Raw genomic sequence first — 25,290 nt, forward strand, 5'->3', positions numbered from 1 at the left:
TGTTTTGAAACCAATTAATTATTGGCTAACAAAATTGAATTAATGTTTTATTCACTATGATGTGAAACTGATTGACCAAACTCATCAGGAAGGTCTTTACAGAGGTCAGGGCAGAAGATGTTTCCCCAGAGACAGCTGTCGTGCTCTGATAACTTTTACACATCCAGCTGATATATTCTTCAGAAACTCTTTGTTTACTCACTGAAAAACGAGTATTTGTAGCTGTGAATGCTCCTTACCATTTTCTAAAGACAAGAACAATGTCTGGTTCTGCTAAATCCACTACATATGTTGACCAGCTATAGTTGCCAAGCAAATTACATTTAAAATTACACTTTCCTATAGCTTCTATGGGCTAAGTCACTCATTTTTGGTCACACCGAGTTAGAATTAGGTCTATTTTATAAATCTTGGTCATGCCATGCTTCGTTGTATGTATCCGCACATTCATTGACTAATTACTTGTCTGTGACAATCAAACCCACCCCCATTTGTCTCATCTCAGTTCGTGAGATTACAAAGCTGCACTTCAGAAACCAATGAGTGATGTCACAGCAGCTATATCCATCTTTTATACTTTCTATTCTTCCATGGAAGTTGTGCTAGCAGCCCATTCAATTCATTTTAGTTCTGAGCAGGTATAATTATACTAAGCAATTTTCCTGAAAAGTCATGTTTACAAATGACCGTGATAACAACAGAGAGACAAAAATAATAAACGTATAAGACAGAAAACAAAAGTAATAAGTCATATAAGATGACAGTAATTGTGGAGGGTTAGTTAAGTAATCTTATTGTTATAAGAGCAAGCAAGTCAAGCACTGCTTGCCCACTGAACTCTAAAAACACACAAAGTGAAAATAATCTCTTTCCTTTCATTTCACCCAGTGTCTTGTCCCAGTTTGCATCTGTCCTTTAAATTACTGGCATCTTATGGCTGCAGTTGGCTGTTGTCTTTAGAAGTTAGCTTGACTTTGAGTTATTGGAATCTATAGTTTCTGTCATTTTCATGGGCGTAACTCTGTCCCATTAACACAGACTTGTGTTTTGTGAGCTGAGAGACAAACGGCATTGCCTGTCATGCCTATTGTGAATAAACCTCTGTTCTCTGTTCGTTTAATACACACAGACAGTTGACCAGCATATTAAACAAGCTACTTCTGGCTCTGCTTCTTTCACTGCTCTGAGATTAGTTATGATCTGTGTGTTATTATACACATGTGAAGATATGTGTGGAATGATAGTAAGCAAAAGTGAAGTAACCAAGCAAATTACTCTGTGATTGAGCATCTTAACAAGCAAGATTTGTCACGCTGATCACCTTGACCACAATGTGTGACGTAGCTGACTGTTATTAGTAGACTGTTATCATTAGATTCAAATGATGGAGAAAGGACACAGAGTTTGATAAAAAGTTGAACAGGTGCAGGGTTCATACATGTATGAGATATTACTCTATTCACCGAAAGTACCAAGTTTAACTGGCTGTTTTGCTACTGTGTCAACATACCAGTTACACTGCCACATTAAGTTTTCATTTATATTTTTAACCACGTGTAGATATTGACAGTCAGCAATGTCACATACACTATATGGACAAAAGCATTGGACCACATCTCTTAATCTTTGAACTCAGGTGTTTTCAGTCCCACTACCAAAATTATGCACCTAGCCATGCAGCTTCTTATGGCTAGGTGCTTGAGCAGTGTAAAAGTCACCATATGCCACTGAATATAAGGAAAGAAAGAATGAGTACAGCACTTTTCAAGTGTATTATACCTTAGAAGCTGGGAGAAACAAAAAAGCCATGAATTCCATCACAGACATCAGAATAAATGGATACTGGGAGTGGGGGGGCTTTAATGGTAAATCTTTCACATGTCTGCACTTTGCCTATACAGCACCATTTCTGGACAACTGAGCAGGAAAGTTGGATGGTGGATGTCATTTCAATTCAGCCGAGCTGTAATTCTGAGTATAAGCACAGCTTCAGTGTGTAATAGTGGTTAAACACAAAGCAATGTAGATTTGTGTTGATATGAGCTGAGTGCTGGTATTGAGAAAATTGGACCAAAATTTACTGCTCAGCCTCTCTGAGCTGTTGTGGGCCAAATTTAGTGCAGCATATGTGATGAGGCGTGCTTACCCAGTCTGTCCTAACACTCAAGCCAGGATTTTTCTTCAGCACCCGCCTACAATCAATACTTATCCAGAACTCAGCAAGGTTGCACATAAAAGAACTGCAAAGTTCTCTCGTTGCTCCAAAGGTTTGTCCATAATTTACTTAGACATTACCACAACCCAGCAACTGTACAGTAAGTCAGCTGAGGGGTAATTCAAAGGCATAACGTGATAGCTGGTTGCACACAGTGCCAGTTTGTCTTCAGCACCGCTGAGGTATTGAGTGATAGCTGCTGGAGCGGAAGGCTCTGATGGATGAATGGTGATTGAGGAGATCTGAAAGATAGAGGTGTGATGGCATGGTGGCAGCTTGCCACTTGTAAAAAAAAACAACCAACTAGCAGTTAAGATCAATCCATCTTTATATCTGTCATAGCCATTCATAAACATATACTATTTTAGTAGCTTGCTCTGCATAAAGGGGTGTGGTTTTGTTGCATCAACATTTCAAGGTAATGAAAGATTGCGGCTAAGATGAGCTGAAAGATTTGTGCACAGCTGCAGCTAATATGGATTATTAGCAATGATTACTTCCCTTTTAGACAAAGAGGATTTTTATTTCGGAAAAAACAGAAATCTCAGCCATGTTTGACGTGCATAATCCATTTGTTTTATGTCTTTTAAAAGATAAAAAAGTATCAGATATTAGATTTGATGAGTATTGTAAAGCATTCCTGTTGTAAATACACTGAATTAGTCCATTCATGATGAAGTCTGTGAAAAAGGTAGGATCCTTTTTTTTTTCAGAAACAGACTAAACCCAACCAAAAACTCAGGGTGTGTGTTTTATGACCAATACGGTTATTTTAAGGTTGGATGCAATTCTGATAGATTGTGTCATTTAAGGTCAGGGTTATGATATACTGAAACAGGAAAATGAAGGGTTCATTGTTCATCAACATTGCAGCAGTGTGTTTCACAAATTAAACAACAATAGAAAGTGTGAAACCACTTAATACCACACTACTGCTGGGATGCTATTCTGCTACATGGCTGCAGACAGTGCTGTAAATATTAAAGGTGGAGCACAAGTTAATGAAAGCTAATATCCCGATATAAGACATCTATCGTCCCGATAACGATATAAATCACAAAAATTTAACATTTTCTGTAAATTCTGTGAGTCTCGGGCAGCTCGACTTGCATGAAGTGTTTCCAGCTGGGTGCCGTGTACCTGGAGTCCAGTGTTTTAACTGATGCATGAAACGATACATTTTTAGACATAAGTTTTAACGGCCACCGTTTTCTTTGTGAGTATTTATTACACAGCGTGCTGCGGGGAAAAGCCTGTTCTAACGTTTGAGTCTAAGGTTTATATTTAGGACCTGACGGCTCTTTTTTGCTTCATCCATCCATCCATTCGCTTCCGCTTATCCTTTTCAGGGTCGCTGGAGCCTATCCCAGCTGTCATGGGGCGAGAGGCGGGGTACACCCTGGACAGGTCGCCAGTCTGTTGCAGGGCCAACACATGGGACAGACAACCATTCACACCTAGTGGCAATATGGATTATCCAATCAACCTATCCCCACAAGCTGCATGTCTTTGGACGGTGGGAGGAAGCCGGAGTACCCGGAGGGAACCCACACAAACACGGGGAGAACATGCAAACTCCACACAGAATTGAACTCAGGACCTTCTTGCTGTGCCGCAACAGTGCTAACCACCGTGCCACCGTGCTGATCCTCTTTTTTGCTTCTCATCCGTAAATACTCTGCATACTCTTTCACGTGATTCGGTTTATTTTGAAAAGTCTCAACAGGATCTTGAGCTTTATTGTGAAAGGTTTATGTGGAAAATAAACAAGCGGACACGGGATGGTTTTACCGTCCTTGTTGCTAATGACAACGCATAAAAACAGGCGCTTGTCCATCCGTAGTGTGGTTATATTAAATATAAGAGAAAGAGAGAACTTTAAGAAATTAATATAGCCACTACAGTGACCAATATTGCCGCAAACGGTTTATTTTGCGACACCACGAAACAAACGATAGCGTAAAATGAAACGATAGACATTTTTATATCGTCTTCCGATATATATCATTATATCGAACAGCCCTAACATCAATACCAACATATCTGTCCTTAACCAAGATTGGCTGTTGATATATGTATGTATAAACACCTTTACACATACATCTAAGCTGCTCTTATGATTTATACTGACCCATGACCAGAGATGGGCAGTAACGCGTTAGTAATCCGATTACTTTTTTCAAGTAACGAGTAAAGTAAGGGATTACTATTGCAGAAAAGGTAATTTGATTACTGTTACTTTCCCGTAAGCACCTGCGTTACTGCATGACTAAAACCGGGCTTTTTTTGCAAGAGTATCTCATGACAATGACATAAGCAAGTGCAACGTTTGTGGCAACAGCTGTGTGCAGATCAACAATGGATAATATATCGAGTGCGGGAGAGCATATGATCGTGCAGCGTTTAAAGAGTGGAAGTACTTTGGGTTTGATTCTGTAAAAAGTGACAAAATCATTAGCGTCCGCTGCTCACTGCGTAGGAAGAAAACTTCTTTTTACAGCGAAAAAAACCCCCCTAAACTTCCAAACAAGCACCAACAGTACGCTGCCACTGGAATGTGAAATTCACAGAGAAACTCCCAGATCCTTCCACTGACCGCTGCGACACACCTGCACCAGGGCAAACCTCCGCCTGCCTGCTATACAGGTGAAAATAGAGAAACAGGACTGCTGAGTCTTTGATTTTATTTATTTTCTGCTGTGTTTTACTTGCATCTATTTGGAAGAGTGAGTGTAAACACAAATACCGTAACTATTTTATTTTATGTGCTGGAATGTGCAGAAAATAGGTTTAAATGTTAAACAAATTTCTTCCAGTCAGAGAATGGTGCATACAATTTAATGTTTGCTTGATGCTTAACGTTAAAAGATTAAAACTAATAAAACTAGTTTCAAAAAGTGACTTTTTTATTTGATTACATTTTATATGATGGATTATGCAGAAAAAATAGAATTGGCTAAAAGATCTATTGCTTTATTACCTATTCAGGTTGTAAATATTTTTTTAAAGTAACTAAGTAAGTAATTACTTTTGAAAATAAGTAATCAGTAAAGTAACAGGATTACTTTTTTGGGGAAGTAATCTGTAATTAGTTACTGATTACTTTTTTCAAGTAACTTGACCAACACTGCCCATGACTCACACTAACAAAAGTAAAGGTAACTACTGCGAGTAAAGGAAGAAGTGAGATGATTTAGGTATTGAGCCACAAAGGGCTCATGGAGACGGTTGAGGCAGATGGCTGGGTAAGCCAACACCGGATTTTATCATGGAACATAATGTTTTGTTTCCTGCTCCAAATACAAGATTTTTTTATACTGTTACTGTTATATAACTTTAGCATGTTTAACTTTGCAACCATGATGCTCAAGGTCATTTATTTATAAGAAAACCTTCACTTCTTTCTAAATCCAGTCTTCACTAGATAGTGAAGATTTGTGAAAAGCAACCTTAATGGGCATTCAGGTTGGAAGGCTTCAACCCCAACAACGTGTTTAATAGACACGCTGGTCCACTGTGTCCCTTTCAGGCTTTTCCTCTCCAAAATGTGAAGTTGCAGAAGTTGCTTTAAGTTGCAGTAAGCTGCATTAATAGCAGAAGGACATTTTTTATTTCAAGTCAATCGATTCTAACGATGAAGGACCCTGGAATATACTTAATAATTTTTTTGCTCACTACCAACTTTGTGGCTTTAAATATATTATCTCCCTCTGCTGGTAATGCAGGGAGATTACCAGCAAGAGATTTACCCTGCTCGTATTGCACCAATTGCATGCACTAATGCAACTTCTGCATGCGTATCCATTTCATGTTTTAGAGAGGCAAAGTGTGAAATGGACCAGCGTGTCTATTACATGTTTTGGGTGATACTGGGCTGAAGGATTGTTGCACTAACAGAATTGGCTGGTAGAATATGCCAGTTGATTTTACATGAAGTAAGGCTGATCAAAATGGTGAAGCTGTAGTGTTACTTTAATAAAAAATGGCTCTATAGCATTGTTTTTCATCTTGTCTTCCAGAGTTTAGTTTAGGAGACGTATAAACATATTTGTCTGTAATGAGAATGGAGATCACGATCTACTGATGTTTAATTTCTATCATGCCCCAGAGTTTATGTTGGAAGTGAAACACCAACCAAAGGGATATTCATACAAATTGCCAACTCAAAAACAACACTATAATGGGCCTATAAAACATTATACACTGACTTATTATCCTCAATCAAGCAGACAGTTACCACTTATATCACCCAAAATAAAGTGGTCCCCACGAATACTATTAGAGCAATGGAAAAAAGAATTCCAGAGTTGGCGTTTAGCATTTAATATCGCATCTATTGATCATCTCTGATAATGACAGAGGCACAGTGCCAAAGCAGGGAGAAGATTGAGAGTGGGTGCTAGTGGATGAGCTTTAGGGATCTAATTTAGCTGTGGGTGAGATTCTAGCCTGATTATTATTTATATGACACATCATCCACATTAGGCAGAGCTTCCCTGTTCCACATGCCACTCTTGATCTTCCTCTCTCCTCCCTGTTTCAAAGACATGGCACAATGGTGATGGGCACCATCTGGCACTCACTGTTGGCACAAGTTCGGTATGTGATTAGCAGCATGAACAAGGGTTTTCGCTCTCCTGTTTTTCTTGGTGTGTCTCTCACCCTTCTGTTTCACACCCAGGTTTATATTTGTCATTTCCACACACAAACAAACTCACGAGTGGATGGATACACATTTGTAAGGACATAAAACAATTTTATGGTTTCACATCTCCTCTGAATGGTCTGGGACAAACATGTTTTCAATGTATGCACTATGAACACGTCACATACCACGGTGCCTTGTCTGACCTAGCTGTAGTGCTGTCAGCAGTTCAAGATAAAAATTTTAAAAAAATAAGTATGTAGAGCCAATAATGCTCTTCATGTCTATTTTCTTGTTTTCTCACTGTGAAAATCTCGTGCTCCAGCTGGCTGAACATTTCGACTGTGTAGATTCATATGAATGAGATTGATGCCTACAGTGTGTTTTCTCCCTCTCCCCCGCGAGATGCCTGTTGATCCATGGCTCAGCCCTGAAGTAAAGATGGATTACTGCAGAAGAACTGCCTGCCTTGCCCTTTACACATTTCACACACACCACTTCTCCATTATCAGGCTCATCCACGGGGGGAAGACGTGCACATGTGCACACACATGCCCCAACATCAACACAGGTCTTAAAGCTCTGATGGGGTTGTTAGCAAAAGGTCACTGTCAAGACTCTGACAAATCTTTCTTTAGAGAGACAAAAACGTGTCATATCCAGTTACATTCGCAATATACCAGGTATCAGCTTTTTGTTGTCTTTCTATCACTTTCCATTTACATGTCTCTCTCTGTTTCTCTCTCTAGTTTTTTCCCTCCATTTGCTTAGGTTGTACAGTAAAGAATTCATGCTTGTATGTTTGGATCAATTTCCCATGGAGTGCTCACACTCTGGATGTAGAAGACATCCATAAAAGCAAATCCAAGCTCAGTTATGGGCAGTTTAGATCGGGATACACCTGGATACTGGATGTTGACAGCTTTAGCCTCAGGATTCAGTTAAAATTGTTTTGACTGGTAACTAAATTATTTTTGAATATATCATGTCTAAGAGCTATTCTGTTTATTTTTGCTCTTGCAACAAAATGTTTGAATGCGGCGAACCTCCTCTTCTCCATCTTACATATTAGTCAAGCTGGTTAGTGAGAGAAAATTGATCCTCCTACTTTACTTGCTATTGTTTCCATACAACACAGATATGGTAACAGACCGATGAAAGTAGAGTCAGCTACAGTTTGTCTAGCATAAAAGTCTCACATCAGTTTCTCAAGTTAACCACAATGTTCATGTGTAAATAATCAGAATAAAAAGCTGCTGGCCTTCTGGCTCGCCCAACTCCAGCCTTTTTTTAAAAGGACATGGACATTTCCATAAAACTGGCAAATACTACAGATTCCAGAGGAATTGTATTAAAGCAGAGTTAAGCATGCTTCCAGAGACAATAGCCAACTGTGGCCACAAGATGGCAGTAATTTAAAAGATGGTGAAAAACACGCAATGACAGAAACAGAAACTTTATTTAGTGTGATGGAAGTGAAACATATAGGATCAAAGGATGTCACTGACTCACATATGATGGGATATAAAATATATTCGAGGGTGAGCTGTGCAAGTGGAACTAGTGCCCAGGGGTGACAAGCAAATTGCTAGATAAGTGGATGGACCTTAATTACATCTGCCTGCTGTTTGGTGATGAATAAGCAGGTGTTCATTGGGTCGTAGAGCTTTTTTTCTGAAAAAAAAGGGGGGGTGCGTTGCAGTTGTTGACAATGCTTTGACATCACACCAGAATGTTAAAAAAAATTGTGGACCATAAAATAAAATAAACAGTAAAAAAGAAAAAACAAGCAGAAACCTGCCACTAGACTTTACAGTTTTTTACATTTAGGACCATAGGCATGTTAGCATCAGCAGAGGAAGCTCAGTCTCAGTGGAGGGTTCTTTACACCGTCTTTGAGGTCACAAATCACAGCACTAGTACTACATTGCTCCCGAAACTGTCACTGCTGCTGCACAGATGATGTCACAGGACTGGAGGAACCCCTCAAAATAAGGACCATTCACTTAAATGATTGCAGATATGGCCCTGCAATGTAGAAGCAAATCAGATTAATGGTGGAACAGATGGAGTTTGCTTGATTTGTGAGACTGACGCTGTATGTGACAGTCAAGTCTGGACGACGTCTGCTCACTCTCTTTTACACAAACACACTCAGGTCCCTCTGTCACTAAATTATACTTTGTATGGTTTATGTTTCATAAAAGTAGGTTTTGTGTTTCATCTTCCTCCCCGCTTTGCTCCATTGCTTCTTCAAGTACAGATGCACTCTTTTCCTCCTCCTCCTCCTCTTTCTTCCTCTCTGTATTTTTCCCCCCTGAGAATTCATTTTCTATTCTATTCAGTCAGGTCTTCTCACTCCCTGTTATGATAATGGAAGAGAATCGTCAATGTTTAATGAAAGCCTTGAGGCTACATACAGGTTCAGACATATCCTTGTGTACGTGAACATAAGAAGTTCATCTATAATTAGTTCACACATCACTGTGTTTCAAGGGGAGCTCTGTTAAATATGTGCACATCGGGGTGCAGACTTTTTTGGGACGAGTGTCTACTGATTTGCATACTGCATGTATAGTGCAATTGTTGATTTGCCTCAGTAAACTGTGCATAGAAACATGTTGGGGTCATGGTTCATTTATCTATTGAAGGGAATCCAGTGCTGTAAGTAGCAATTGTTCCCACTAAACACCTCTCTGATGTTCCTCTCATCCTTCTTTCCTGCTGCTGCTATACCCAATCCAGAGTTGCCAGTTTGCACCACTTCACCTCATCCCCATTTAGGTGTGAAATGTATTTATATTCAAGGCGGGGAGAACGGAGAAGTGGGGGCAGAGCAGAGGAAGTGACACAAGCAATCTGTGGGAAAAGGCGCCTCTTTCTGATGCCTGTAAAATAGCATATTCGTCTGGATAAAAGCAGGACAATGAGAAGCTGTCTTGTAGCTATGGGCCACAGTTAGGAACATGTGGAGAATATTTGAATTGGACTGCTATGCCCTTCTGGGCCAGATGAGAAGGTGATTCAAAGGTGGTGGAAAGAAACGTAAGACCGAGCTGTGAAGTGGCACTCTGGCGATAGGGAAGGAGACAGAAGCATATTACAGAGGCCAAGAGTAGTATGAATGAGGGCTCTATGCAACACAGCCCACAACTCTTAACACTCACTTGAGTTCCTGAAAAGACACTATGAATTTTCTTACTAGGTTCTTCACTTTAGTGTGCTTCTCTTTATTCCCTTGTTCAGCCTTTCACAGCTTGACAGAATCACAAAAAAAGCCACATGCTGTTTAAAAAACAAACAAAACAAACAAACAATCAATTTGTTCTCTCAATCAATTAATTCTGTCTGAAACTCAGCTTGCACTGTGCTGCATGTTTAATCATGCAAGGCATGCAGAGCTGCTCCATCACAGAAATCCACTGGACAAGCGTCTCTGGCAATCATCCTCCACCCATATCGAGCCAACAAAGAGATGACTCCAAGTCTCCCCCGGCACTATTATTACTTTTTAAAATCTTTTAAAGCCGTTGTGATGAATTCTTGATGTGGATTAATATTTCACTGCACACAAGAGTTAGACATTTGCGCAGGGGAAAAAGTAAGAGAAGAAGGGATGGGACACTTGCCAAATTTTTTTTTAAAAAAAAGGAGAAATTGAGATGCATCGAGAGTCATCCGCAATTCATCTCCCACGCCCAGTCTCCAGACTCTCTTATTCTCAGCCGACTCTCTCTGGGGTCTATCACAATCGAGGGACAGCGTGCGAATATCTGTCGTGCAATGTTGTGCCAGTGGAGCTGTGCGTCAGGAAGCGCTGATTCACGGTCGGTGTGTGGTGGGATTGGGGAGCGAAGAACTCTTACTGTAGGCACTGTCACAAAATGTTCATCTCAAATCATCCCGATGGATCAGTCTACGGCCCGATTCTTACGAGACACGCAAAAGAAATCCTCTGTCACCACCGTGCCTGGGCATGCATATGCATATCACTGATGTGAACAGGCACTCATTGACAATTGTTTAAAGAGTCTGACTAAATGAGAGCAATGGAGAGAAAACAATATGAGCATGGAACAAGGCCACACACAAGATTGGCAACAAACACGAGTGATATCTCCGTGGATAAAAGTCAGCGAAAAGGAAAACAAGAAAGGCAGAAATGCTTCCTCAGCACTCCTTTTCCCCCTCAATTATCTGCTGTTCACTGAAGGCGACGAAGGTTTTGTTTTAAAGAAAGGAAAAAAAGAGCAAACTTTAGTAGACTCATAGTTCAGATGAAAACATATCGTCCACGGAGTCATTAATCCGTCTCAGAGTCGCGGCCCATCAAGCTCCTCCAGCGAAACGCGTGATCGAGCAATAGACAGAGCAGTTGCAGAGATAAAGCAGCAGAGTACAGATCTGATTAGGCTGCTGTCTCCGTACACTCCACGGGGATTAAGCACAACAGCTCCTTGTTAGACCTCCCTACTTCATTTCATACAGCACATTCGCCATTAGCAAAAAGAATAACAGGGAGAGAAGGGGGTGGGGATCACAAACGCATTCACTAATTAACACTCCTGCATGGCCACACAATCGAATTCACATTTTAATATGCAGTTAATGTGCCAGTGGTGCTGGATAAATAACATCAGATACATCATGCATTATTCGTCCTGTAAAATGAGACCTTAAAAAAAGGCAGAACAAATGAAGTGTTTGTTTATGAACCGTGTTTGGGTACAAAATGCTCAGAATGTTTCTCTCTGTAGCCACTAGAATCTACATTTGCATGCTTAAAGTGTCATTAGCATTTTGATATAAGCTCTGCCGATGTCCTGAGAAACTAGAGAACAAAGCCCTGTGCGCAAACACACAAAGGCATGCTTAAATACACATGTATCATAACAACTTTGTGCTTAACATATTCATGATGTTGTTAGGTGTTTATGTTTTTTTTAAAGAGATGCTTATCATATCCAGCTTGGTGCCTGCATTAAAGTGAGGGTTAGATTTTGTCCTTTTTTTCCTCCAAGTTTTACAATCCCACTCTTACACATATCATTATGTAACATAACTTTTTCCTAGACAATAAGTTGGATGTTTTTTTCTTTTCTTTGTTATTTCTGATTGATTACGCCTCAAACTTCCCTTTGGTAACCAGTAATTAAATTTAAAAATGTCATTGTCCTGGTCACAAAAGCAAAGTCTGAAAAGAATAATATGGATTTTCTCGACCTTTGAGGCAATCAGGAGAAAAAACACTTACTACACAGGATCAAAAGCGTAGTGTAATTGCTGTGTTTGAAAACTGCAGACTCTCTACTAGAATGTATCGTTGCATTAACTCTTTCCACCTGCAAGCTGTAAGCCAAACACTGATGATTATTGTTAATTGGATTTCAGGATCACTCAGGACAAATACTGAACTGAACTGTGTCTTTCAACTCAATTTTGCTCAGCAACACCAGGTATAAGATTTAACTCAAAATCTTTCCTTAAAATTGCAATGGAAGAAAAATCAGATTAAATGTAGATGAAATCTAACACAAAAACATACTATGGTTTCAGCTTGTGTCCATACCAGAAACAGCTGTGTGGCACAGCCAAAAAAAGCACTTTGAGTGCAGTGAATCAAAAATGCAGAAAAGTCCTCTTTTCTGCCGCTGCCCTGCCAGTGCTGGCACCAGCTCTGCCTCTGTGCCTTTTAATAATCTGGTCGCATTTTAGCAGGTTTGAAACCTGAACATTACACTGCATTATGCAGTGGAGGCTGGGGGTCATTACTAGAGGAAGAAAATCATCAGGAGAAAAATCTGCATTTGTGTAGTTTCTTGCCTTAGACCCTCACAGAGCCACTGAGGTCAGTAGTTTGAACTTTGGACCCAAACGACCAAACCATCCATCCATCCATCCATCCATCCATCCATCCATCGCAAACAACCTCTGCTGGCTCCTTTTCGATGTGGCAAGCATGCAGCCACTTTTATCAAAGGCTAAGCACCAGCACCACATGCCTGAGGAACATGTACGAGCTGCCGGCCAACTAACCAAAACAACGGTTTGATTGTAGCGGTATTGACCTGCGAGCTTATCGCGACCCTTTTTATACAAGTACCTATCTGATCCGTGAAAATAAATACTCTTTATTTCGCTTTGAAATGAATCTCGGTCACATCACTCGGCTAAAATTTGTTGCGGCTGACTTGTCAATGACAAATAGTCTTGCACAAAAATTCTGAAATGGAATTCATTTTTCTGAATAAACTCCCATCTCAGCTTTTCAACTAGATTGGCAGAGTGCGGCGTGCTGAGCTGGGCTTTTCTTCGAAGACTAAGATTCCAAGAAGCTTCTTAATTGATGAAATCTGCCTTGTCAGATTTCAGGGCTTTTCCATCACTCACTTTTTCAGGCTACGCTTTATCTTCACCTTCTTCTGTACTGCTGCCAACTTCTCTTTTTCTAAACTCGGCTCTACTTGAGTCGCAGAGAAAAGAGAATCCCCCCCCCCCCCCCCTTTCAAAGCAGGAAAATCCTCTTGTCACACATGGAAAGAAGCATGTCGACTCGGCGGCAGATTGACTGATAAGTCCTCATCTGACCATAAAACCGAGGCTTGTGATGTCATCGGCAGGTCGCAGTATTAAGTCAAATATTTCAGAACTGCTACCCGAGAGAAAAAAAACTGCGAAGAACATCCCAGAGTGATAACTTTTGAATCTCTCTTCTTTTTTTTACTTTAACATTAGGAAGTGTCGCTGCTTCAGACATTCCTGAGGAGTAATGTGGCAATATTTCAAGATGAACCCCTATTTAGCTTCCAACTCAATCACTTTTCTTATAGGCCTCTTCTCCCTCTTTTCATCTTTCATTTTAAATCTCTCTTTTCTCTTAGATCTCTCTGTTTTTTATTTTCTTTTTTGCTTTCTTGTCCTCAACTGTCGCCCCCACTGTCTTTTCCATGTGTTTTGACAGAGGGGCTCTCCACACACAGTATAATTACTGAATACAATCAGATTAGGATAATAGTTTGATTGAATCATTTATGTGGTTTACAGTAACTAAGCTTCAGTTATAATGCCATTTGCTTGATAATGGAGTTAAGGTCGAGGATACGTCGCAGCTACAGGAAACACCTTATTAATAAAATAATAAGCAAAATAATAAATAACAAACGAGCGAGTGGGCACGGAATCGAATCACTGGAAGTAATCAGTCTGAGGTGAATGTATGTCACTTTTCGCCGCTCCAGACCACAATTAAAAAGACTGATGATGAATTTTGTCTCCTTAATTGAGTTATTCGTTCGCAGATTTATGAAATCATTTCTTAGCCCCCATCCGAGGTGTTTAAATGAAAGTTTTAATAATCAGAGTACTGCTTTAATCCTGCCATAATCAAATTACATCCACGCATGCAAGCACTCTTGTCACCCCTCCTATTCTATCATGGGTTTCATTTCTCCTCTTGTCTCCTCTCTGAAGGACCCCCTCCCCTCCCCCACAGTTTTTGACATGTACAAGCAGGAGACACGGATTTCAATTTTGTCACAATCCCCACTTTTCTGTTCTTTTTTCACCCTCTCACAAAGTGTGAAATCCTGTTTGTTAATTGACTGATTTTAATTCAAATCTCAGAGCAGAATGATTCTGGAGTCACTCTATGTGTGTGTGAGTGCCTGTGTGTGTCTAAAAGAGAGACGACGAGAGTTGAAAAATGAGAGGAGCAAAAAGGGGAGAGGGAGGGGGAAAAAGTGGTTTGAACACAGGTGCATGACTTAAGTCTGTGTTTCTTGTTTAGCCTATTAATTTAGAGGAGGAGCAGGAGAATGATTGCGATTAATGCAGCTCTTATAAATGCGTTCAGTGATCAAAACTGGCAGCGGTGTTTATGCAACGAGTGGCCATACTCAGAGTGCTTCATATCCGTCCGTGCTGTCACACAGAGCAGAATGGCAATCCTACCAAGCCATAAAACTGAACTTCTGATGTGACTCAAAGTGACAGCGTGATGCACATAACTGTGCACCGACACAAGCTCTGTGCTCTCGGTGCTCACGTGTGATGCAAGCAATAAACAGTCAGATTTCCAAATACGTATACATCCACGTACCTGTAGATGATGCACGCGCAGTCCCTGCAGGTCCCACAGTTCTCGATGTCCTGTCCGGTTCTGTAGGAATGTCTTCTGTTGAGAAGCGCAGAGATGACATATCAGGGGAACAAAATAAAAGAGGAATGGTTTTGTGTTTGTGTGAGCCCACAAAGACATATTGAGGTTATCATTTTTCCCTCGCTGAGTCGAATTTTTGGCACACGAAGTCCTGAATATAAACCAATCTCCTCCCTGAAATCACCCCTGATCATTTTTTAATGAACGATACCCCTTCCAACGGGCTCGGTCGGTTATGTAAACCATGAGTCACTATATCACTCCAGGCATAAAATAATGCTTATGAGGTAGAAGTCAAGTCTGCGTGCACAAGGCCGGGGACTGAATTTAAATACTGGAACATGCAAGATGTGTCACTTTATGAGACAGTAGGCTGTTCAGTCACATGTTCAGATGTCTTCAAAGGGCTGGCATTAGTGTTAACACTGTGATTTGGATTACGCTGCTCAGACATCAGTCAAGTCTTTCCATGGATTCACAGACACGCATCCCTTCCTGTGTATCCATGATTTTTCTTTCGCGTCCCCCCCGCAAACATGTACTATTTTGGAATGATAAGGCAGAAGAAATTACTAAGCTGCTTACAATGTAGGAAGCAGATTAATTAAAGACTTGATGAGAATGGCTTTACACTAAAGAGGCATGGAGCATCTGAAACCACTTGATGACAATCTCTCCCGCCTGCTGCATACATGCATGAGGAACAAGGCTTCGCGAAATAGGTGCGCCCAAACTCCCATAAGCCTCCCCGTGGTCTGACATGAGATCAGTTCCTCAGCATATTGAGAGCTGACACTTGCCTGACTGACATGAGACGTCGTAAAAATAACTACAGATGCTCCCCTGCTTTCTGCTGCTGCTCAATCTGGTGTTGCGTTTTCCTCTTTCTGTCGCTCAACCTGCCGTTTTAGCTTTTGCCTTTTTCACTCTGACCAAATTTATATTGTGTTCTGTCCACAGAGCTTTGTATTGACACTGTGTGCAGTAGGGGGATTGGCTATAAATAGAGGAGCTTCATCACAGCAAGGCTTAGGCGCAACAACCATCTATCTGTAATATTCAGAGCACACGATGCTGGAAAGTTATTACTGCTGGGCTGTGGATATTCCCTTTTTGGTGAAGAATAATCTGTCTACAACAACCCACTTGTCTGCTCCGTTCCATGAGAGAAGAGATAGTCTATTAGTGCAAAGCGCTGTTATGTCTGGCTTTGATATCTATCCATCTTTCTAAATTTAATAAAGGCTGAGCGATTGACTGTTAAAAATTAACAGATGGCTTCTCACACTGTGCTTGGAACTGTGCTGCAAGGCTCTGGTAGCCTTGGGTTTACAGTTCCATTAGCCCAAGGGTTGCAGTCATTTCATATTTACAGCTTCAGTTGTGGGATAGCTCCTCTTTTAGCCCAGGGCTTTCACACTACTTTTAAAACCAAACAAGCCCTTTTGAGGCTCTTGATTTAACCCCAGGCAGCAGCACCTTTCACACTACTGGTAACACTACCTTTGGAAACCACCTTGGGCACGTGGTGCCAAAGAACAATGGTGTGATCCGGGGCCATCTTCACTAGTGTGTGAAATTTCTAGAATTAAATTCCAGACTGTGTGATTTTTTTAAAAAGGCCAACAGCCTTTTTTAATAGCAAGCTCAGGAAATGAGCTCTACTTGCGGAACAGTCCAGCAAACTATTAAAATGTGCTGACCCTGCTGTCATGTAAGATTTGCGCATGTATGTGTATTGCATATTTTTAGAGTTTGGGCTCAACAAGCTTCGGTTGTTCCCAGTTGCTTTGGCTCAATTCTTCAATAACAGTCCAAACTGTCACACACAATATCTGAAAACCTTCAGCTTTAAATGTATGCACATCAAAGAGAGTATTTCTCTTTGTTATCGTCTGTTATTTAGCATTTGCTAATATCTTTTAGGACATTTAAGCAAATAGCTAACAACCTTGGCATGTCTTTGTAATTAAAAGCAGACTTTTTTGTGTTTGGTGGTGGTCAGAAGGCCCGGTGGCGCCAGTGTTCGGCAGCCTCGCCTCTGTCAGTGCGCCCCAGGGTGGCTGTGGCTACAATGTAGCTTGCCATCACCAGTGTGTGAATGTGTGTGTGAATGGGTGGATGACTGAATGTGTAAAGCGCTTTGGGGTCCTTAGGGACTAGTAAAGCGCTATTATAAATACAGGCCATTTACCATTTTTTAAAAAATAGTTTTGCACTTTATTATGTATGTCATTAAATGCAGAATAGTCCACCAGAAAACCAAAATCTGGTGATCCAGGTGTATGTATATATTTTATAGAGCTTGAGAGCAACAGAGTTACAACAGTTTGTTAACACTGAAGAGCCAACTCATTTTATAGGGCAAGCAGCCTGCCATGAATGTAAGAAGATCCAGGAGAGTGCAGAGGACGGATGCGGCATTCAATGGTTCTTTCTCTTTTACACTGAAAGCGAACACATTAGGTGTGAGGTGGCTGAGAATCTGTGGCCAACAGAGTAACAGGATGTCCAGTGATTCCAGCACTGTTTATTGATGTAGAATACTAGAAAACCGTGTCTTGTTTCCACGCTATGTGCTTAAAGCGATGACAATCTATGTGGTGGTGGTGGTGGTGGTGGTGGGGGGGGGGGGGGGGGGGGGGGGTCTTTGCAATTATGTTTACATTTTACGGTCTGTTTACTGCAATTTACTATGTTGTATGATAATTGCAGGAATTTTTTATTCATCACATTACATGCTAATGTATGTGTACTTTTGCTCTACAAAGTATGCAATAAACACTGCATGATAAATCATCTGAATTCACTTTGATACACAACAGCACTCAGTTATCATCAGGAAAATAAGCCGAATGCAATATAGTCAATAGAAACACTGTCAATAGAAACATGTAGAACAAAACTTTTTAGGGAAATTAGAAGATGAGGAAATCACTTGTAGAGTTATTTCGACCAAATACCGAAACATTCTGATGACTCTGGTTTACACAGTGTCAAATGAGCTTGTCATTTTTTGGCAGGAGTAACTTATTCATTGAGACAAAAGCCTATTCTGAAAGGTTCGGGTCACGTTACAGTCTTTTGCAGGTTAACTATGGTGTTTTTTCTATGTTTGAGAGAAACTGTAAAATGTCAATTATCAGTTGTTATTGTGGCAAAAAAATACAGCCAGTAGATCATCAACAAATAGGCTTAGTAGTACATTATTGCTTTATAAATCAGATGAACCCAGGTGCATATGAGACTTGTGCTTTCTCTTTGTTTTCTATTACTGTTGATATGAAGTTTATTGTTGACTGGTTGTTTGGTTATGTTATAGTAATCCCCAAAGTCACCAAAGTCTCAAGTGAAGCACTTAAAGATCATAGTTTTAATTTAAACAGACTTGTTCATAATAATCACAATTTAGAAGTCTCAGTTTTCTGTCTTACCAGGGTGAAACGTACACTGGAGAGTTTATGTGTTATTCATGTGGCTTACATAAAAGTCACTTTCTGTCAACCAGTGATCAGAAAGAATGATACTGCACCTCCTGGCTTACTAGTGGGTACAGCAGGGTGCGCGTGATCTGTGGGTGACAACTGATAACAGTCATTTAATTGTCTAATAACATTCAAAGCAGGTTCACTTTTTCATTATGTAAATTGTCTCACTGAAATTAAATATAGCCTCACCCATCTCTCTCAGCTTCCTTCTTCTCAAGGTCTTGAATGACATCCAGCAGGACCTTAATGGTGTTCTGGCTGGTCTCCAGGACCCCCTCCAGGCTGTGAAGTTGAGTCTGCAAGCTACGAATATCATGCAGAGGGCCATTGGGACTCAAGAGCTTTTCTGTCACCCTGGATGGGTCCAATTTACACCTGGCCCCAGACACCAACCCTCCCAGAATTTCCTGGACCTGTCTCAGAGTATCAGCCTGGGTGGCAGTCAGGGGCCCAGCTGTAGGCCGCCCCCCAGAAGCAGAGCAGCCCCTGGATCCAGAGCATCCCTGCTGATTTGGAGGGAGAGCGTGTTGGCTGTTGGGGGTGTTCGGCCTGACGTTGGCTCCTGAGCAGAGCATTTTGTGTAGCGCCCCAAGCTGAGCCTGGGCTGAGCTAAGACAGCTGGGCTTAAAACAGGCCTTGGCAGGAGAGGAGGAGGAGGAGGAGGACTGCTTCTCTCCCTTCATCACAGCAACTGGCGGAGTTTGAGCTCTGTGCTTCAGAGAGCTGGCTCTCTCACAGAGCTTTGGTGAGTCTTTTATATCCTCCTTTTTTTCCTTCTCTCTATCTTTATCTTTGTTGCTGACCTTGCTGTCTGCCCTGAGCATGGGTGTTCGGACTGCAGGACCTGGCGGATCATTTCCCTTTTTTCGTGGTGTGTATGGTGGAGGCGGTGGAGGAGGAGGTGGAAGTCGAATGCCCCTCTTATCCTGAGCATTGTACGGGGTCTGAGAAGGGGGGGTGTACGGTGGTGCAGCACGAAATGTGGAAGAGTACAGAGGAATGGCTTTAGTTGGTGTTGCACATTGTTGAACATTTGCAAGAGTGGACACATAGGTTTTCACAAGCGGAGGCGGAGAAGTGCAAGATTTCAGTTTTGGGACGGGGGAGGAATAAGGGGTTATGCCTGTGCAAGCAGAAGAGGTATTTTGCAAAGTTTGACATGGGATGTTGCAATGAGAGACAGTTTGAATAACTGTGGCATAAGAAGGTGCAGTTGGGTTCAAGTGAGGTGCATGGGGACCAACTGCATGTGTAGTTGTGTAATATGATATGGATGTGCAAGATATGGCAGTTTGAGTAACAAATGTACAGGGAGTTACATTTGATGAAGGTGTAGCATTTGATGCTGCTGATGGTGGTTGATGTATTACATTTGGGGCAGGGGTTGGCTGTTTGGTGGGATCAGCAGGAGTTACAATGGGTGTTATAGTTGGGGTAGAGGTGGAGCGGGTTAACTGAGGGTTTGACATAAGGGGGGTGCAGTTTTGGGTGGGGCATGGCGATGCAGCTGAAGAAGCACTGGAGCAGACTGCGGCTGTGCTGGGTGTTGTTGGTGGGGACACAACAGTGTAATAGGGGACTGGGAGTTGGGTAACAGTAGGTACAGAAGTGGCGCAAGGAATGGAAAGTGCTTTGGGAGGAGGTGGGGCTGTGGAAGCTAACTTGGCTGGAGAAGTACAAGGTAGCTTTGTGCAGTGCTCAGGAGTTTGTATTGGTGCACTTGTAGGTGGGGGAGATGTACAATAAGGCACAGTAGTTGTTTGGGTAGTAGGAGGGTCTGGAGTCACTGTTGGGGATATAGGCTTGCACAGAATTTGCACTGAGCTGGGTGATGGTATTAAAGGTGGGGAAGCAAACGGGCTTTTAGTTTGTGTCTGTGTAGTGGAAAGTTTACGATCAGGAGAAGAGTGACTGGGAGAGCTTGTTTGTATTTGAGCGGTACACTGTTGAGCATTCAGAGGTAGGGTTGGATTGGTACTGGTGGTCTGAATTTGGGTTGTGCATTGTTCCTCACTTGAAGGTGGAGAATGGTGATTTTCAGTTTGACTCTGGGCGGTGCTGTACCTTGAACTTAAAGGAGGGGGTGGGCTCTCAGTCTGAACTTGAGTGGTACAGAGTTTGGTATTTGAAGGGGGTGGGGATGGACGGGGACTTTCAGTCTGTGTGGGAGTGGTGCAGTAGTGCACTTCCTTTCCAGGATCACTCGTTGTCCTATTTAGACGCTTTCTCCTCCTGATCGCTGAGGGAGTAATGCTTCCCTGACGTTTGGGGCCATCTCGGCAGGATACAGAGGAACAGTGGTATGGCTCAGCATTTTGAAGGACTAAAGGGGGGCAGCTGTGCCTTGAGGGTTTTACAGCAGACTTAATTTCGGTCCTTGATACTTTAGACCTTCGTTCCACCACAGTTCGCTCCCCTGGGCCAGGAGGGCCGTTCTGATCTTTGGACGCAGGTAACAACACATGGTTGTGAGTAAGGAACTCGTCTTGAGAGTCATGTTCGTCATCCCCATCCACCCCAACTGAGTCCCCAAGGCTGTGGCTACAAGTGTGGGAGGAAGGGAGAGATTGGGGCTTTTTCAGGCATGGGGAGGTCTGAATGGCTGTGCTGGTGCTTGTACTCGGCCTGCGTGTCATTGGCAAGGTTAGGGAGTTAGCCTGCGGTGGTGCCCAGGTTCGACGTGTAGGACCAGGTGTCAATGGATGAGGAGGCGCTCGAGCTAAAAAGGCAGCCACCACCTCTATAGTGCTCGCCATGTCACCACGCACAGCCCCAACCACAGAGGTTTGGCCAGGTAGATCCTTGGTCTGTGGCCTGTCCCTGTCAGTCCATGGCAGGGGGGACCTGCTGCTGTGTTTGCGAAGAGGATGTGGACTGTCACAGTCTTTGACAGGCTTCTGATGGCTATTGTTTTCCCCTGTTCCACTATTGCCACTGCTGCTGCTACCATCCTCCAGGTCTTTGAAGCGGACCTGGTGGGTGCGGTTGCGGCGCCGCTTGAGGCGACTTTCGATATCGGGGGAGTCTCGATTGAGAAGCACAGAGCGCACGGTCATTGTCCCAGGTAACTTGTCTGCCAAGCTGCTCTTGCCATTGGTCTGGCCTGTGAGCAAGTGGTCAGGCTCTTTGCTCACCATTTCTCCAGCCTCTGTCGCTCCCACAACATCCACACACTGTGAAGGCAGGTTGCTGTTGTGGAGAATCTCTTGTGTTAGTGTGTCAACAAGGAAAGCGATCGCTCCATCACTATATATTCAGTGTAACAGTGAGAGATCTATACGATTGACTGACTACGTTTCACTTTCATCCCAGAAAATACTGTAGATGTAGCAGTCTCTATACAGTATTGCATTTAGCTGCTCAGCTCATCTGTACACCAAGGACTTCCTTTGCAAATAAGATTGTCCTCAAGAAAAGATGGATTACCATTTTCCCAATTCAAGGTATAGTATAGATATCTGTGAGAAAACTTGTCTTAAACTTCCCTTTAAAATCTTATATAAAAATAAATATATGCAGCATCAAATATTCTTTAAAATGTCCATGCTGTTTCATGTCTTCTGAAGTTGTACATGTATTTTTTTGCCTCTTATTCACATTTCTCTTTAACGTTCCAGCAAGAAGAACTCTTGCAGAGGCCAGGGAGGTTACCTGCAGATAAGTGGAGAGGAAGGGAATGCAGCCTATCCTTTGTCTGTCCATCACATTGGCTGGTCTACTTGGCAGCCTGTCCTTCTCCACCTGCTTTGTCCCCTGGGCCCTCAGGAGATTGGATGGCCAAAGTACGGGATTGGCTTGACTGCGTTCCCATAATGATCTGGTCTTTTTAAACTTTTTTTTTGGTCTCTTCTGCTTCCTTTTTTAAAATTTTTTTTATCACTTTCTTTTTCTCTCTCTGCTTCTTTCTTTTCTCAGCTCTTCTCTCCGTGACTCATTCTCTCATGGTCGAAGGCAGCATGAGTTCCTAAAGAGAGGAGAAAGATAAAGAGAGAGACGAATAAGAGACTGTAATTGTTTCCATATTATTGTGCTTCAGTTTCCATCGAAACACAATGTGCTCGTTCCTCCCGATAATGAAGAAGATGTAAGATAGGCAGCTATTTTGAAATGCATGAGAGCGGGGGTCAACACAGAATGGGAAAAGGAGACATGAATTCAGAAAAAGTGCTGAAAGGATGGAGGTTGGAAAAGAGAGAGAAAAAAAGGCTTGGTGTATCATCAGCAGTGGAGAAATGTAAACTGAAAACAAGTGAAAAGAGATTGTAATTAAGGCCTATTCACACTGGCCAAGGGGGGTGTATAATGTTTCATTCCTTTTTTACGCTCTTTCCTCTCAGTATTGTTAAAAGTAGCCGTGTTTTAGTGACAGCAATAATTTTTGCATTGAGTATCACTTCTGCTCATGGGCACACAGTACGACTGTTGTCGTATTCCTTGGATTTCTCTTTTTCCTCCATGTTTTACAGTCTGTTGCCCTGTTATCAGTTCTTGATGATCTGCCATGGTGACATCCTCTCTGATTCATCTGGTCATTTTGTGACAGTCTGTCCACCATGCTGCAGTTAGTAGTATGTTCTCGTCACCCCGATTCCGTGCTCTGTTTTTGACGATCTATGGCCTTGATACATGCAGTATATATCACTTCATTTCCTGTCTGCGAAACAGGCAGCCGGGCGTGATGCTGTCATTTGCCTTACACGATCTATGGATCTGTTCCTCGTTATCTCCCCGTGATAGCCTCTGACACTGACAGGCTCGGGCTAATTCTGTTGTGCGAGTGTGACTGGCTGTTACTCTGTTCCCCTCACCCCACCCACCCTCCCATCTTCTGTGGGAGGGGTAATTAGTGACTCCTTCACAGCTCCCAGGTTATTTAGGGAGAGAGATACCCGAGGGGCTGCCACTTTTATTTACATCCACTGTTTTCCTCGCTTTCCTCTCTTTTCTTTCCACTGAAGAGGAGGATCTTTGGCACAACTGCCCCCACCCTCCTCCCTCCCTCCCTCCCTCCCTCCCGTCAACCTCTTTAAAAACATGGTTATTTGGATTAATCATGATTAAAGTCACAGCAGATAGAGCCTTGAGGGGAAATATCAACCATGCACACTGTGATATATTAATGGATTTAGAAACAAACCGCGGGATTCCTTCTCATTTTACTTTCTTATCGCCGCCATGTATACAGATGAGCCGCTTAACTATGAATCACCCGGAAAAAACAAATGACTCTGAGTTGAGGCACACATTTTTTCAGATGCGGGCGTGGGTGACGGTGCACTACGGAGGCTCAAGAACACAAGCTACGGTTCATTTATAGCATAGAAACTTCTGTTCATTTGACCTTGATGGTGATTTCTCCTTTCCTCACTTCTCCCTGGATAAATTAGTGGTTCCACCCTTCCTGTGTTTTTCATTAATATCCAATTTCACTCCGGTCGATGGTCTACCCATTTCTTGTACGAAGCAGCCTTTCAACCTTCACCCTGACAGATTTCCCTCTACGTATCATAGGGCCATTACCCTTACTCATTCTGGACGTGTCACCCTGAGCACACCTTCCTTTCATCTTTCTCCCATCTGGCCGTTCTCCTTTTTTTACCCACTCTCAGCTCTATCTTTCTATCTTTATTTCCCAATCTACCGAATGCTTTGCAGCAATCTCTTCTGCTGCCTCTTTTTGTCTAGTGCTTTCCACAGTTCATCCCCCTCACTCTGCAAACTACCCTCGGATCAAAATTTACGCTGACAGTTTAATGAATCCCCCTCTTAATGCTGCATGGGCCTACCACTAGGGCTGAGGGCAGCTCTTTTGCACATGTGACATTTCCATGTTGAGCTTTATTGGCAGACAAGAGATAAATCACCAGGGAAGAGGTGGAAGGTGTGCAGTGGCATAATCCTAGCAAGGGTCGTAACTCTTAGCAGTTATTGTTTAGGATGTACCATAGTCTCTTTGCAAAGGTTTTGCTCCTATTCTCTTTCCTGTGTGTGTGTGTGTGTGTGTGTGTGTGTGTGTGTGTGTGTGTGTGTGTGTGTGTGTGTGTGTGTGTGTGTGTGTGTGCATCATGAAAATGCTAAGGTCACATCTGATCATCCCGTGCTAAGCTGTTGTGACTCTTAGAAACGCATCTGAACATTCAAAATAGAAGAAGTCAAGATTGGTTCCACAGATATAATAACATTCTGATGATTTCAAGGATACCGAGAACTGTATCCATGCCAGTAGCACACTTTTGGGTCCAACTATGCAGAGGGGATGGGAGGTGTCATGGATTGGATTGTTATGTAAAGACATGTCAGATCAGATTGTCTAGGCACGCTTAAAATTTGTCAGAGAGGACTGCGATGAAGAGGAGGCAGAAAGAGGAAGAGGAAGGAGAGGAGGTAGACATGCTGGGATATATTTAGAGATGCTATGAGACACATAGCAAAGCAAGAGGAGTAGGAATTGGAATAAGTAGGAGGGAGGAAGAGGCGGAGGGAGACAGACAGGCAGAGGGGGGGCAAAAGCAGGAGGAAGCAACCCCTGGCAGCAGAGGAAATGTCATGGTTAGGGTTCAGTGAAGTGGTAAATCAGGAGCATCAGCGTGTCAGGGCATTTAAGGGAGAAGTGGAGAGGAACTAAGAAAAGCTATATGATCAGCTATCGGTCCTGTAAGCACACGGAGGTTAAGAGTTATACCTGTGCTTTGTCACAGAAATTTACACCACGGTCGGCTCAGAGACGAGATGCAAAATGCATAAGCCGTTTTGGTGTTTGTGTTCTTGTCCAAAGAGATTTCCA

At 42.3% G+C, this 25,290-nt stretch overlaps 1 protein-coding gene across 3 annotated transcripts in view; it reads right to left on the reverse strand.

Moving 5' to 3' along the window:
• LOC147326123 (uncharacterized) overlaps positions 1-25,290 on the reverse strand; it is a 49,316-nt gene that overhangs the window by 13,933 nt on the left and 10,093 nt on the right. For 2 of the 3 annotated variants that reach the window (XM_086301087.1, XM_086301088.1), the window contains exons 2-3: positions 18,696-22,470; positions 14,959-15,033 (exon numbers count right to left, since the gene is read on the reverse strand). In XM_086301087.1, the coding sequence (XP_086157213.1) occupies positions 14,959-15,033; positions 18,696-21,643 (3,023 nt within the window). In that variant the 5' untranslated portion in view covers positions 21,644-22,470. The remainder of the gene's footprint in view (positions 1-14,958; positions 15,034-18,695; positions 22,471-25,290) is intronic. The other variant, XM_086301089.1, reaches the window with a different exon arrangement.

The sequence above is a fragment of the Aulonocara sp. 'chitande type north' Nkhata Bay genome, linkage group LG7 (genome assembly GCF_057382095.1).
Source record: "Aulonocara sp. 'chitande type north' Nkhata Bay isolate Kocher_YH1m ecotype deep benthic linkage group LG7, A_spYH_male_GT1.1, whole genome shotgun sequence".
In the NCBI taxonomy this organism is placed as follows: Eukaryota; Metazoa; Chordata; class Actinopteri; order Cichliformes; family Cichlidae; genus Aulonocara; species Aulonocara sp. 'chitande type north' Nkhata Bay.